This window comes from Bufo gargarizans, chromosome 6 (genome assembly GCF_014858855.1).
Source record: "Bufo gargarizans isolate SCDJY-AF-19 chromosome 6, ASM1485885v1, whole genome shotgun sequence".
Classification (NCBI taxonomy): domain Eukaryota; kingdom Metazoa; phylum Chordata; class Amphibia; order Anura; family Bufonidae; genus Bufo; species Bufo gargarizans.
This window is the reverse complement of record NC_058085.1, coordinates 117,899,257-117,913,661: the sequence shown is the minus strand read 5'-3', so window position 1 is coordinate 117,913,661 and position 14,405 is coordinate 117,899,257. Positions and strand designations below refer to the sequence as shown.

Here is a 14,405-nt window from a genome sequence, read left to right as displayed (position 1 = left end):
ATAATGTCCCCAATAGTGTTGCAAATTTTTATATACTGCCCCCAGCTTTAAAGAGGACCTTTCACTGATCCTGACATGCCTGTTTTAATAGCTTCATGCATTTCCCATGTAATAACAATCCTGGAGCATCTATTCTTATGTCTCTATGTTGTACCATGCCTTTATTATTTCTATTAGATGTTATGAATGAATTGCTATTAGCCATCAGTAAGGGTACAGAGGGGAGGTAACCCATTGGGGGGGGGGGGGGAAGAACGTGCACAGACTGACAATGGCAGCACTGATTGGATAGAGTGAGTCTGTGCAGGTACACACCCCCAACTGGTTACCTCCCCTCTGTACCCTTCTACCCTAGTAGAAATAATAAAGGCATGGTACAACATAGAGACATACAGTCAGGTCCATAAATATTGGGACATCAACACAATTCTAACATTTTTGGCTCTATACACCACAACAATGGATTTGAAATAAAACAAACAAGATGTGCTTTAACTGCAGACTGTCAGCTTTAATTTGAGGGTATTTACATCCAAATCAGGTGAACGGTGTAGGAATTACAACAGTTTGCATATGTGCCTTCCACTTGTTAAGGGACCAAAAGTAATGGGACAATTGGCTTCTCAGCTGTTCCATGGACAGGTGTGTGTTATTCCCTCATTATCCCAATTACAATGAGCAGATAAAAGGTCCAGAGTTCATTTCAAGTGCGCTATTTGCATTTGGAATCTGTTGCTGTCAACTCTCAAGATGAGATCCCAAGAGCTGTCACTATCAGAGAAGGAAGCCATCATTAGGCTGAAAAAAAAAAAGCCATCAGAGAGATACCAAAAACAATAAGCAATCCCAAAACAACTGTTTGGAACATTCTTAAAAAGAAGGAATGCACCAGTGAGCTCGGCAACACCAAAAGACCCGGAAGACCACAGAAAACAGCTGTGGTGGATGACCGAAGAATTCTTTCCCTGGTGAAGAAAACACCCTTCACAACAGTTGGCCAGATCAAGAACACTCTCCAGGAGGTAGGTGTATGTGTGTCAAAGTCAACAATCAAGAGAAGACTTAACCAGAGTGAATACAGAGGGTTCCCCACAAGATGTAAACCATTAGTGAGCCTCAAAAACAGGAAGGCCAGATTAGATTTGCCAAAAGACATCTAAAAAAGCCTTCACAGTTCTGGAACAACATCCTATGGACAGATGAGACCAAGATCAACTTGTACGAGAGTGATGGGAAGAGAAGAGTATGGAGAAGGAAAGGAACTGCTCATGATCCTAAGGCTACAACCTCATCAGTGAAGCATGGTGGTGGTAGTGTCATGGCGTGGGCATGTTTGGCTGCCAATGGAACTGGTTCTCTTGTATTTATCGATGACGTGACTGCTGACAAAAGCAGCAGGATGAATTCTGAAGTGTTTCGGGCAATATTATCTGCTCATATTCAGCCACATGCTTCAGAACTCATTGGACAGCGCTTCACAGTGCAGATGGACAATGACCCAAAGCATACTGCCAAAGCAACCAAAGAGTTTTTTTAAGGGAAAGAAGTGGAATGTTATGCAATGGCCAAGTCAATCACCTGACTTGAATCGGATTGAGCATGCATTTCACTTGCTGAAGACAAAACTGAAGGGAAAATGCCCCAAGAAAAAGCAGGAACTGAAGACAGTTGCAGTAGAGGCCTGGCAGAGCATAACCAGGGATGAAACCCAGCGTCTGGTGATGTCTATGCGTTCCAGACTTCAGGCTGTAATTGACTGCCAAGTAATAAAAATTAAAAGTTTGATTTATGATTATTATTACGTCCCATTACTTTTGGTCCCTTAACAAGTGGGAGGCACATATGCAAACTGTTGTAATTCCTACACCGTTCACCTGATTTGGATGTAAATACCCTCAAATTAAAGCTGACAGACTGCAATTAAAGCACATTTTGTTCGTTTCATTTCAAATCCGTTGTGGTGGTGTATAGAGTCAAAAATGTTATAATTGTGTTGATGTCCCAATATTTATGGACCTGACGGTTAAAAATAGGACATGTCCTAGTTTTGGATGGATGCTATTCAATGGCTGTTAAAAGAACGGCCATGTGAATAGCCCTATATACTTTCATTGGTGCTAAAAATGGCCGAGTGACAGATGTAACTTTTTGCATGAGGCCAAAAATAAGAAATACATATAAATATTGATAGGGGCCTATATGTTTTGGTAATAAAATCGTGTGTTGGTGAGCAACAGTTGATTGATTTATATATATATATATATATATTAGAGAGGTATTCCGGTAATTTTAAGTTATCCGCTATCAATAGGGCACCCATTCTTGTGATTGGTCTCAGGGGTAAGACCCCCACAGATCTGTTGGTTATTCCGTATCTTGTGGACAAGGGATACTTGAAATGACTGGAATACTTCTTTAGGGAAGTGTATAGTAATATGATCATATATACCTCTATGATTAGAATAGTTCCAAGTGTTTTTTTTTACTGATGAACTATTCTCTGAGTAGGTCATCAGTATCTGATCAGTTGATGTCCAACAACCAGGACCCCCGCCAATCAGTTGTTTTTTAAAGGCAGCGGCGCTCGCAGTAGTTTCCAGATTTTACTTGGCCGTGTGACATCATGTTCATTGGTTACTTGGCCTAGGTACAGCTCAGCCCCATTACAGTGAATGGTGCTGAGCTGCGATACCACAACCGCTATACAATGTATGGAGCTGAGCTTGGCACTACTGCTAGCGCCGGTGCCTTTTCAAACACCTGATTGGCAGGGGTCCTGGATGTAAAACCCCAACCAATCAGATACTGATGTTCTATACAGAAGATACGTAATCAGTAAAAAACTCAATTTACCACCAAACTCCATTTACCTGTGTCTTAACATTAAATTGCATTAGGTCAGCCCCTATTTCTGTGCCTTTTTTGATCATATAATTACTATAGAGGGGATGCCTGCTTGGGAGGGCTCATTGAGACCATGAATAGAGAAGTGTTTCTCGTCTTCCTGAGTAGCAATGTTAAAGGGATTCTGTCACCAGCGACCTCCCTATCAAACTGTTTGCATAGAAACATAGCTGTAGTCCATCTGATTATAACGCAGTTTTTCTTTTGTTGATCTGAGGCTAAATTCCTGAGTTATAATACTTTTTCGTAACATACAAATTAGACCTTTGGTGCAATGAGGTGTTGCACCTAAGCTCCGCTTCTTTCTGTGACTGGCCCCTCCCTGGCTGCCTTGATTGACAGGGCCAGGCAGTAGTAAAGCAGCAAAGAAGGGGCTGGCCACAGAAATGGGTGGAGCTTGGGTGCAACAAGATCAACGGTAATACCCTCATTGCACCAAAGGCCTAATTTGCATATTAAGAAAAAATATCATAACTCAGCTGTAGCTTCCTTTTTGTGTTACTAGCCACAAACTCATTAATAGATAGTTGCTACTTTTTACTAAACTGATGCTCAAAATAAAATATATATATATTTTTTTTTTCTTTAATTTTTCTGTTTTATGTTGAAACGGAAATTAGGAAAACCAATTCCAATGTCAACTTAGGGCTTGTTCACATCTGCATTGACCTTGCCATTCTTCTGAACCATTTGGGCATCTGTTATCTGTTGGCAGCAGAAAAAGTCATGTCTGCAGCACTTTTCTTTCCACCAGAAAAAAAGGATACATGACAGAATAAAGCTTTCATTTTTTTTATTTTATTTTTTCACTTTTTCTGTTCTTCTGATGGATCAGAAGAACAGAAAGTTCAATGTAGATGAGAATGAGCCCTTAGCCTTAATAAGTGAGGATTTCCAGGCAGCTTCTACTTCAGCAGTGAGCTGATGTAATTAACATAGCTAACAATGTCCACTTTCCCAAAATGGCAAAAATTACAAAATCAAAATTTTTTGCGCAAAAATGTTGGAAGCCAAAATTAGCAACTTCTTTTCCCACTAAAATTCTGGTGTAATTGGAATGATAAATTCCCCCCTCCAAAAATATTCAAAAATATGCATTCTGCATTACCTGAGGCAGCTCATCCTTACCAATAAAACTAAAATGCTGAATTTCATGTTGAAAAAAATGAATCTGAATATGACCACTAGTGGGCAGCAGTGAGCCATAAATCTACATAATAAAGGATGAACATCAGAGGCTGCCCCATCATTTAAAATGACACAGCATATACGTAGAGACATACAGTATATTTGTAAACTTCTTTTATAGGTAAGTGTGATATAGCCCCGTCTCACCTTTTAAATATGTATGAAATACAACTGACCAAATAATGCCACCAGTATATAGTAAGTAAAAAGGGTATTGATGAGTGATTGCTGTATAGAAGGGAAGAAAATTAGCTCTTAACAAGGTCTGCCTCTAATGCCACCAGATGTGAGGCGGCTATCCTATAAGTCAATGTTTGACCCTTTAACTAGGGCTTGAGACATGACTAGGATAATAAATAAGCCAGCACCTCATCTGCAGACAGCTGTTTCAAGGTGATTATCCCTCATCCGTGCAGAGCAGAGAGTACTGGCTTAACTGGGTGGGAGGCCTAAATCAGGATTTGGGGGGTACTATCTCTCCTTGGAGAGAGAGAGCACCTTAGGCGGCGTGAGGAGACTTATAGGTCATACATACTCCTCTGTAATTCTGGGAAGAAAGGGATGCAAATGATCTCTTAACAAGCTAGGCCTCTGATGCCACCAGATGTAAGGCAGCTATCCTATAAGTAAGATAGTACCCGCAAATCCTGCCTCTTACCCAGTTATGCCAGTACTCTCTTTGGCAATCACCCTAAAATAGCTGTCTGCAGATGAGATACTGGCTTATTTAATATCAAGGCCTAGTTAAAGGGTCAAACATTGACTTATAGGATAGCTAGCTGCCTTACCTCTGGTGGCATTAGAGGCAGAGCTTCTCCCTTTCTTCCAAGAATTCCAGAGGAGCATGTATGGCCTATAAGTCTCCTCACGCCGATTAAGGCACTCTCTCCCCAAAGGAGAGATAAAACCCCCCAAATGATTGTTGTATTAAAACATACAGTATGTACCATTTAAAGAGCTTGTTGGAGTATTTAATCCTGATGACCTATCCTCAGAGTAAGTCATCCATATGTGATATGTGGGGGTCTGACTAGTGGCACTCCTGCTGACCAGCTGTTTGAATCCGCTGTGGTGCTCTAGCTTACCAAGCAGCTCCGTCCATTGGATAATGACTGTTCTTGGCATTGTGGCTCAGGCTTAGTCACTAGAATGGAGCTGAGCTTGCGCCTAGGCCATGTGACCGATGACTGTGATGTCACTGGTTTAGGAAGGGGCCGCAGCGCTCACCAGAGCAATGTGATCTTTTCATACAGATGATCAGCAGCGGGTGGCGGGAGTCAGACACTCACCAATCAGATATTGATGACCTATCCAGAGAATGGTAACAAACAGTGTGAAAGCAGCACCAGTGTACCTTTCAGACCTCCTCAGGAATGCCCAGTAAGTCAGCAACCCCCAATCCTCTATGGTTGCTCTTTTTTCTTGAAAAAGAGTGTTAGGGCTCTTTCACACGAGCGGATGCCGTGCGTTGAATCCGCTGAGTGAAAGAGAGCCATGCCCCGCTCCGGACAGCAGAGACACGGAGCATTAACATGATTGATAATGCTCCGTGCCTCTCTGTGATATTTTTACTACAAAATCACAGTGAGATAAAGTTGTCACCGTGATTTAGTATTAAAAAGATCACAGAGAGGCACAGAGCATTATCAATCATGTTAATGCTCCGTGTCTCTGCTGTCCGGAGCGGGGCTTGGCACTCTTTCACGCAGCGGATTCCACGCACGGCATCTGCTCGTGTGAAAGAGCCCTTATAGTGAAAATGTTGCACGATCTTTGTCACTTTTTGTGCATTTTTATGGACTCGATTTGAATATAATAGAAATCCTTGAAGGACATGCTGCCGTCGACTATGTTTGGACTATCCAGAGAATAGGTCACTGGTATTAAATACTCAGACAACCTCTTTAATTACCAATTTACATGAGACTAAGCCTATTGTACTACCGTTCATCTTCTAAGTTACAAAATTTACTGCAACGTTTTAAACATTTTCAGCAGATGACTCCATTCTCAGCAGCGCTGCAGCAAAAGATATTTCCATACAAATGATTAATGGCATATTGGGGGAATTTTATGGTACACCAGTGTGTGCTATTGTGTGCCATATTGATGGTGTGTACTTCTACTTGGCTTTTAAGACACTGGAAAGGATAGGTTCTTTTTCAAATACTTTAAAACTAAATGGATGGTAAATTCAATAAAGTTAATGAACTAGAAGTAGAAAAGCAGATGAAATGCTGAGATCCAGGCTGGAATTCAACTCCTGATGAAACCATGTGTTCCTGGCCACGCATTCACCCCTTCACTTTGATATAGTAGGGTAAAACCCATGCTTATGCTAGTAAAAGGGATATTATGCAGTTTGGGGTCACAAAAGGAAGACTCGTATATCACCATAAATCATGATTTCTCATTCTTTTACCCCTAGACTGAATTTTACGATTTGGGGCATCACAGATAACATGGTTAGATCCCTCATTTAGGGATCATACAAAAATTCTACCATGACAACTGTATATCAGATTATCCCCAAAATGTCCTTATCATGTACAGTGTGATAAACGGGGAGACTTGGCCATATTCATGGGATGTCTGCTAAGTCTTTAAGTAAATCTCTCCAACCTCTTTGGGGCTTCCTGTACCTCTTCACAGCCTCAGATTTCATACATAGTCATACAGGAGTCTGTCTCCTTCAATAAACACATCTAACACAAAGAATGCAGCTATTTTGTGGAAAGAGCCAATATTTATGAAGCTGCAATAAATGAGCCATTCAGCAACGAATGTGGCAATGTTGAATTCATTTTACAAGACCACAGCCGCCCCCACCACAATACATGTGTGACGTTAATTATTAGATGAATGCATACTTCTTTATCACATTGTGAACTGCAAATAAGGACATCTGGGGCTGATATAAACTTTTAAGGAACATTGTCCTTTGCTGGCTTCATTCATTTTTCCATCACATGATACACTGCTAGTTTCCAGGTGTTATGGCCAGCGCTGCAGCGCAGATACGAGGTGGGCAAGATGGGAGCTAAAGCACATGCTTGCTTATGCAGGCTCCCATAATCCTGGCTACCAGAGAGACCACCTCTCTTTCCTATAGTGTACAAGCACGACCACCGCCGTCAGATTGTAGGGTGGTCGTAACCCCTGGATATGAGCAGTGTATAATGTCATGGAAAAATGAATCAAGCCAGCAAAGGAGGAAATATGGACAATCACAGTACATTAGTTAGTGCCTTGTATTAACTTTGTCTACATGATAAATGCAGTTTGCTGAAGTCCGGCCACTCCTTTAAGCTGGCCATACTCATAAGACAAAAGTTGGCCGGAATGGTCAATGTTGGCCATTTTGGCCGACTATCAAATGAAAAAGTAGCACAACTTATTGTTTACAGTGGTAGACTCTTGTCTGACAAAAATGTGGTAGGCCACACTGGTCAATTTCGGCTAAAACCACATACGTTTATGGCATCATCAACTAAATTCGCTTGATCATTTGCCATTGTGCTTAAGGGGGTAAATAACAAAAAATAATACTGTCTCCATGGTCGACCAGTTTAGTCTGGCATGTTCATACGAACCATTACACAGATGACTAGTGGCCGATCATTATCTCAAGTGCATGGCCAGCTTCAGCTGAGATACCTAAGAAATGTTGCCCTATGAATCAATTGTTGCATCTGTGACATTTCACTCTTCCGTCAACCAGAACATGCAAAAAATGGTGTCAAGAAGCATACATATGATATACGTGCAAGCGCTATTCTGCCATTTTCTAATTTGTCGTTATGGTTTTTCAATCAGGATTTCCATCACTCGGGTCACCGCAGACATCTCTCTTGCCAAACGTTCCGTCCTGAACAATCCCAGCAAGCACAACATCATGGAGAGGTCTAACACACGCTCCAGTCTTGGTAAGTGCTCCGGGCAACTGAGGGGTGGCAGTAAAGAATGAAATGATGAATATGGGCACAAAGAAGCATCAGGATTGGAGTGAAAAATCTAGTATATGATATAGTAGGGGGTTAAAAATGTCAGGGACTTGGAGTAGGAGCTGTGAATGGGGTGACTGCGGAAAAAGTGTCACTGCCTGTATAGACGCTAGAAGAGAACAAATTAATACATCTTTATTGGTATTATCTTCTAAAAGTAGGAGTGGCACCCAATCAGGCCTCAAAACTTACGAAGTTCCCTGGACTCAATGGCACTCGCGGAGTGTTATAGCCCCCATAGGTGAGGGGTAGTTACACTTAAGATTTGCCAATGAACCTGGGAGGACAAATACAGAGTAGTATATAGGACGATCTTTAACTGGTGTCAGATAGAGCATACCCTATAGCACCTTGAGGGAAGCTACGGTCAGAGCGAACAAGGATATTACCAGCAGCGTCCAATCTCTGACTACACTATCTAACATCCACAAATGGTAGAAAGGTGTCCTAAACAGACCCTGGTAATACAGGCCGTCACATCAACGGAACGTGGTACCATGTGCTCTGTAGCAGCACACCAACTGTACCCAGTCAGAATTGCACTATGACAGCACTCAGTGGCGCCCAGGTACCTGACTGGGTGACACAGATTTCACCTCCAGATGACGTCAGTAAAGCACTCACTGGTGCTTAGGCGGTGTATTCACTGGTGTTCTGTAGATTTTATTATTTTCCATTATAACATGGTTATATTGGAAAATAATAGCATTCTTAATACAGAATGCCAAGTATAATGTCAATTGAGGGTTAAAAAATAATAAAAACATAACTCCCCTCATCCACTTGATCGCACAACCGGCATCGTCTTCTTTCAGGACCTGCAAAAGGACCTTTGATGACGTAATCGCGCTCACCTTGTGGTGATGTCAGCGCAGTTCCTTCTGAATGAAGATAGAAGATCACAAGCATAACAGGGCTGGTCGGAGGATATACAGGGGAGGAGTTAGGCACGAGTAAGACCGGGGGGGGGGGGGGGATGACCTGGGCAATTGCAACAAGCGAGCCACCCCTGGGCACTTTCAGTAAGCGAGCCACCCCTGGGCACTTGCAGTGGCTCATTTGCATATCTTTAATTAAAACTTGATTTTTGGCGCATTGTAAACTCTCACAAATGAAACAAAGGTAACATTAGTGTCGTGTACTTGTGTCCAACACAGCTTTCTAATCAGTTTAAATTGTGACCAGTAGGTGACAGATTCCCTTTAATAAAGTTTTTTTTCTAGTGGTGTATAATCTTTTACAATATATTTTATAACTCTCTGTTATCTTACATTATTCTTTTTTCTCCCTCATTTCTCAAACTATTTGATGCTGTTATGTACCTTAACTGAGACTGTTTGTCCTATTTCTCCTCGGGTATAGCGGAGGTGCAGAGTGAGATTGAGCGCATTTTTGAGTTGGCTAGAACGCTGCAACTGGTGGCACTTGATGCTGACACAATTAACCACCCAGCCCAGTTGGCCAAGACTTCACTGGCACCAATTATTGTGTATATTAAGATCACTTCTCCTAAGGTGAGTATATATTGCTGCTGAAATGTTTGTAATAGAATTCTCTATATACATTATCCTTGGGCAATGTCCTGTGTTAGGCCTCATGCACAAGACTGTATCCGTTTTGTGGTGTGCTTTCTGCTTACGTTTGTCCGTTCCATAAAGTGATAGAACATGTCCTATACCTGACCGCAAAATTTGGACCACAGACCCATCGAAGACATCGGGTCCGCAAAAAACGCGGATGCAACGCAGACAATATCCGTATTTTGCAGATCTGAAATTTCTGGACCACAAAGTATGATACGATTGTGTGCACGAGATCTAAAGCTGTAGCGTCACTATGTGCACAGTTTACCTCGTTAATGTTGCTGGGTTGAGGGTCAGTTTCAGTATCTATCCCATTTCAGTTTGACCCAAGACACTGACACAATTAACACAATAAATCTGCCCGAGGACAGCAGAACACTGACACTGCCTGCTAGAGGGAAAATGTAGTATTACATGCCAACCATTCTGTGCATGTAATACATGATCAGGTTGGGTCTGTGAAATCTACAGTCAGTGCCGGATTGGCCATAGACCCTACAGGGAAATTTCCCGGTGGGCCGATGCCTAGGAGGGCCACCCAAGCCCTCCTCATGGCCGCAGATGCCCTCCTGAATTCAACTTTATCAATGTACTTAAAGGGCTTCTGTCACCCCACTAAACTCATTTTTTTTTTTTTTTTGTGTACTTATAATCCCTATCCTGCGATATTGCCATACATTATGTTATTAATAATTTTCATTCAGTAGATTTAGCAAAAAAACGACTTTTAAGATATGCTAATTACCTGTCTACCAGCAAGTAGGCCGTCTACTTGCTGGTAGCAGCCGCAGAAAACCGCCCCCTCCTCCTGTTGATTGACAAGGCCAGCAGCGATCTCCTCCTCCTCCGCCCGGCCCTGTCAGCATTTCAAAAATCGCGCGCCTGTGTTGATTCGGCGCAGGCGCTCTGAGATAAGGAGGCTCTTCTCTTTCGGTGACGTCATCGGTTAGTTTAGTGGGGTGACAGAATACTGTAGCGCAGGTGGCAATATTTTCTGCTGCACTGTGATATTTGGTTCAGCTGCGGGAGTATATTGCCTTGCACCATTGTATTGTTGGCCCTGCCTACTTATGTTGTCCCGCCTTCTGTCAATTTGGACCCACCAAAACATGGGGCCACTTTTACCTTTTTTTCCAGGGCCACCTTTAGTTCCCAGTCCGCCCCTGTCTACAGTGTATGTCCTTACAGAGCAAAACAGAAAAGGGATGTCTCAATAAGAGACACTTGCACTGTTCACATGACACATGTACATGCAGCTGTGGATAGGGGATCACTTGTCTTAAAGAGGTTCTCCCCTTTTTCTGTAGGATAGGTCATTAATACCAGGGTCTGAACTGCTGGCACCCCCACCGATCAGCAGTATGAAAAGAACATAGTTCTCGTATGAGCGCTGTGTTCTCTTCACTGTTTACCTGCTCGCCATCAGCATTGCAGCAGCGAACAGTGTTAAGTACAACTCCATCATCCCCTTTCAGTTAAATGTGGCAGAAAGTAACTACAACTTCTTCTCATTCAAGTGGATGGGACGGAGGAGGTGTAATTATACCTGCTTGTCTCTGCAATGTCGACAGCGATCAGCTAAACTGTGAAGAGAACAAGAGCTGCTTTCTCTTCATACAGATGATCGGTGGGGGTGTCAGCAGTCAGACCTCCACCGGTCTGATATTGATGACCTATCCTGAGGATAGGTCATCAATATAGGAAAAGCGGAGAACCCCTTTAACAGGGCAACCCCTTTAAGGCAACTTGACTTTCACTTCACTAGTACAGCGATGAGCTATTACAGTATATATGGCATATGTACTTTGGCAAGCTGATTTATGGGTAGATAGGTTTTATGTACTTTTCCTGTTTCCTACTCTATGTTCCCCTATACGACAGCTTCCTGAATCTCTCTCCCTTCTCTTTCCCCAGGTATTACATAGGCTGATAAAATCCAGAGGGAAGTCTCAAGCAAAGCATTTAAATGTACAGATGGTGGCAGCAGATAAACTGGCTCAGTGCCCTCCGGTGAGTGTCAGCATTCCTGGCAGTCGCACCTGGTAGGACACAGGGAATGCTCAGCTACTGTGACAAGTCCATCTCCTGCTCCATAAACAAACACAATCTGTTCCTTTTAGCCAAATGGATTGTTTCCATTTTAGTCTGCAACATTAGGCCAGGAATAGATAATGCCTTTTCCAAACTGAGCTCGGAGTGTGAAGCATTACTGCCGCACTGGTTTTACTGCCTCATTGACAGCTCTGACTGTATGGGATGGAAGCCATGTAGTAACTGTATTTGCCTTTCTTGTACTCACAGGAAATGTTTGACATCATTCTGGATGAGAACCAGCTGGAAGATGCATGTGAGCACCTGGCAGAATATCTAGAAGCCTACTGGAAAGCAACTCATCCAGCGAGCATTAACCCACCCAATCCACTGCTCAACCGCACCCTTGCCACAGCAGCCCTGGCATCCAGCCCTGCGCCCGTCTCTAATCTCCAGGTGCAAGTCCTCACCTCACTAAAACAGAACCTGGGATTATGGGGAAGTCGGGGTGATTCAGGGTCAAGCTCTAGGATGGATGAGCATGCTGTGTAATTTTGGGGAACAGATAAGTCAGGAAACAGCACAATATATCTTCACGATTGCCCTGACAGGGACATAGCTACTGTATAAGGGGACGATTATCTCCTATGTTAAAGGGGACAACATCCAAGCCATTAGCTTCCATCCTGTTTACAGAGCACACTGCAAGCCATGTAAAGATACCTTACAGTGTATAGAAACCTCCTTTTATTTATGTCCTTTAGGAAATTCATAGAATCCCAATGACAGATATTAAGTACATAGAGCAGAAAATATAGTGGCACTAGTCTTTGACATTGGTGGAACTTCCTGCTTCTGCTATAAACCATTATGCTGCTTAACACGTTCAGGCTTTTTTATGCAGTTTTTGAAGCAAAAATCATGTGTGGATCATAACCAGAGAGAAAGTATTAAGGGCAGATACAACTTCTCCACTTTTTTCAATCCACTCCTGGTTTTGGCTTCAAAAACTGCATTAAAAAACCTGAACGTGTTTCAGCATCCTTATTTCAGCTTCATCTCAAACCACAGCAGTGCCTGACATCAGCCCCCTGCCCCATATCTGACACCACCTGTTTACACTTGCAGTTCCATCTGACAGTCATAGGCCGTGTTTGTACTTGATAAATATTAAAATTGTTCCATGTTTTTGATTATTTAATTTATTTTCTTTTTTCACGTTTTTATTTCCATCCTGTCTTGGTGATGTTGGTTATTCCATGCTTTAGTTATACATACATTCTTGAAATCCACATGTGCCTCATAGATCTTTCATATGGGTTGGCCACTCTCTCTGCATGAATATTTGATTGCCATATCTGACAATGATCACGTGTAGTAGACTTAAAAAACACTACAAAGTCATACAAGTGCTGTGCAGTATTCAGATCAGTAATTGTAAGATGCTTGTCCTGTTATCCCAAATGTCAGGATAGAGCAGCTATAGTCAGATACAGGGGCGGATTGGCCATAGACCCTGCAGGGAAATTTCCTGGTGGGCCGATCCCTAGGAGGGCCACCCAAGCCCTCCTCACGGCCACCAGCCAGGTACATAATCAGATCATTTTGTACCTGGCCACCAGCCAGGTACATAATGATCTGATTCTTTCTTAGGCACCTGGCCAGCAGCCGCAGATGTTCTCCTGAATTCAACTGTATCTATGTCCTCAGGACAGCTATACAGGTGAATACTGTTCAGCAGGTGGCAGTATTTTGTGCTGCACTGTGGTATTTGGTTCAGCGGGGGCGGTATAGTGCTCTGGACTGGAGTATTACTGGCCCGACCTTCTTTTGTTAGCCCTTTCTAATTATGTTGTCCCGCCTTCTGTCAGTTTGGACCTACCTACAACATGGGGCCACTTTTACGATTTTTTTCCGGGGCCACTTTTAGTTCTCAATCCGCCCATGGTCAGATAGACCAGCTATAGTCAGAAATCAACTCAATGGTGTAGATACAATAGAGGCATACCATAGTGTCACTATGGATCCCCAAGTGTGGAACAGTTTGGTCCCATTCCTCATCACTCAGGGTGTTTTTACTCCACAATCAATACACTATTATCTAGTAAGCAAAGATAGAACCAGAGGGTCATATGGTATTTTTTTATTCTGTAAGGGAACTGGTAAGGGATAGGTGTCTATACAACCCTACACATTAGGCCAAGTCCACATCTGCGTTGTGAACTCCAGCACTCTGTTCCGGTCACTGTATCCGTCATATATGCTGGCTTTCGGCCGGACAAAGCATTTTTGTCCAGCAAAAAGCCTACATACATGCTGGAAAGAGGCCGGATCCCCACTGGATTCCATTATAGTGAATAAGGCGGTGGCGGTTCGAGGTCGTATGCCCGATACAGTGAACTTCGGAAGTCTGTTCCTTTCCCAGGACAGACTGCCGGCGTTCACAACGGCCTAAGATAGCTGTTGGCCGAATGCTTGTGTCTTAAATGGGGAGAAAAGCAAAGCTTATCTTTCCGAGAACAAAGGGATTAGAGAGCTGAAATCCAAATGCCCAGTCCTTATCCCCCAACATTTGCCATTGAAGGAGGGATGGGAGGCCCTCATACACATTAGATGGTCAGTCACTCCTGCTGAAATTGGTGGGTTGGCCTGACATTTTTCTAATGGCCAGCTTTAGACAAGGTTTTGGAAGCAA

The 14,405-nt window shown here is 42.8% G+C and overlaps 1 protein-coding gene across 3 annotated transcripts in view; it reads left to right on the top strand.

Annotated features, from left to right (window-relative positions):
• Positions 1–12,890, top strand: part of CACNB1 (calcium voltage-gated channel auxiliary subunit beta 1) — a 106,427-nt gene extending 93,537 nt beyond the window's left edge. For all 3 annotated transcript variants that reach the window (XM_044297352.1, XM_044297353.1, XM_044297354.1), the window contains 4 exons: positions 7,909–8,018; positions 9,459–9,610; positions 11,594–11,689; positions 11,981–12,890. In XM_044297352.1, the coding sequence (XP_044153287.1) occupies positions 7,909–8,018; positions 9,459–9,610; positions 11,594–11,689; positions 11,981–12,262 (640 nt within the window). In that variant the 3' untranslated portion in view covers positions 12,263–12,890. The remainder of the gene's footprint in view (positions 1–7,908; positions 8,019–9,458; positions 9,611–11,593; positions 11,690–11,980) is intronic.
• The last annotated feature ends 1,515 nt before the right edge of the window (positions 12,891–14,405 follow it).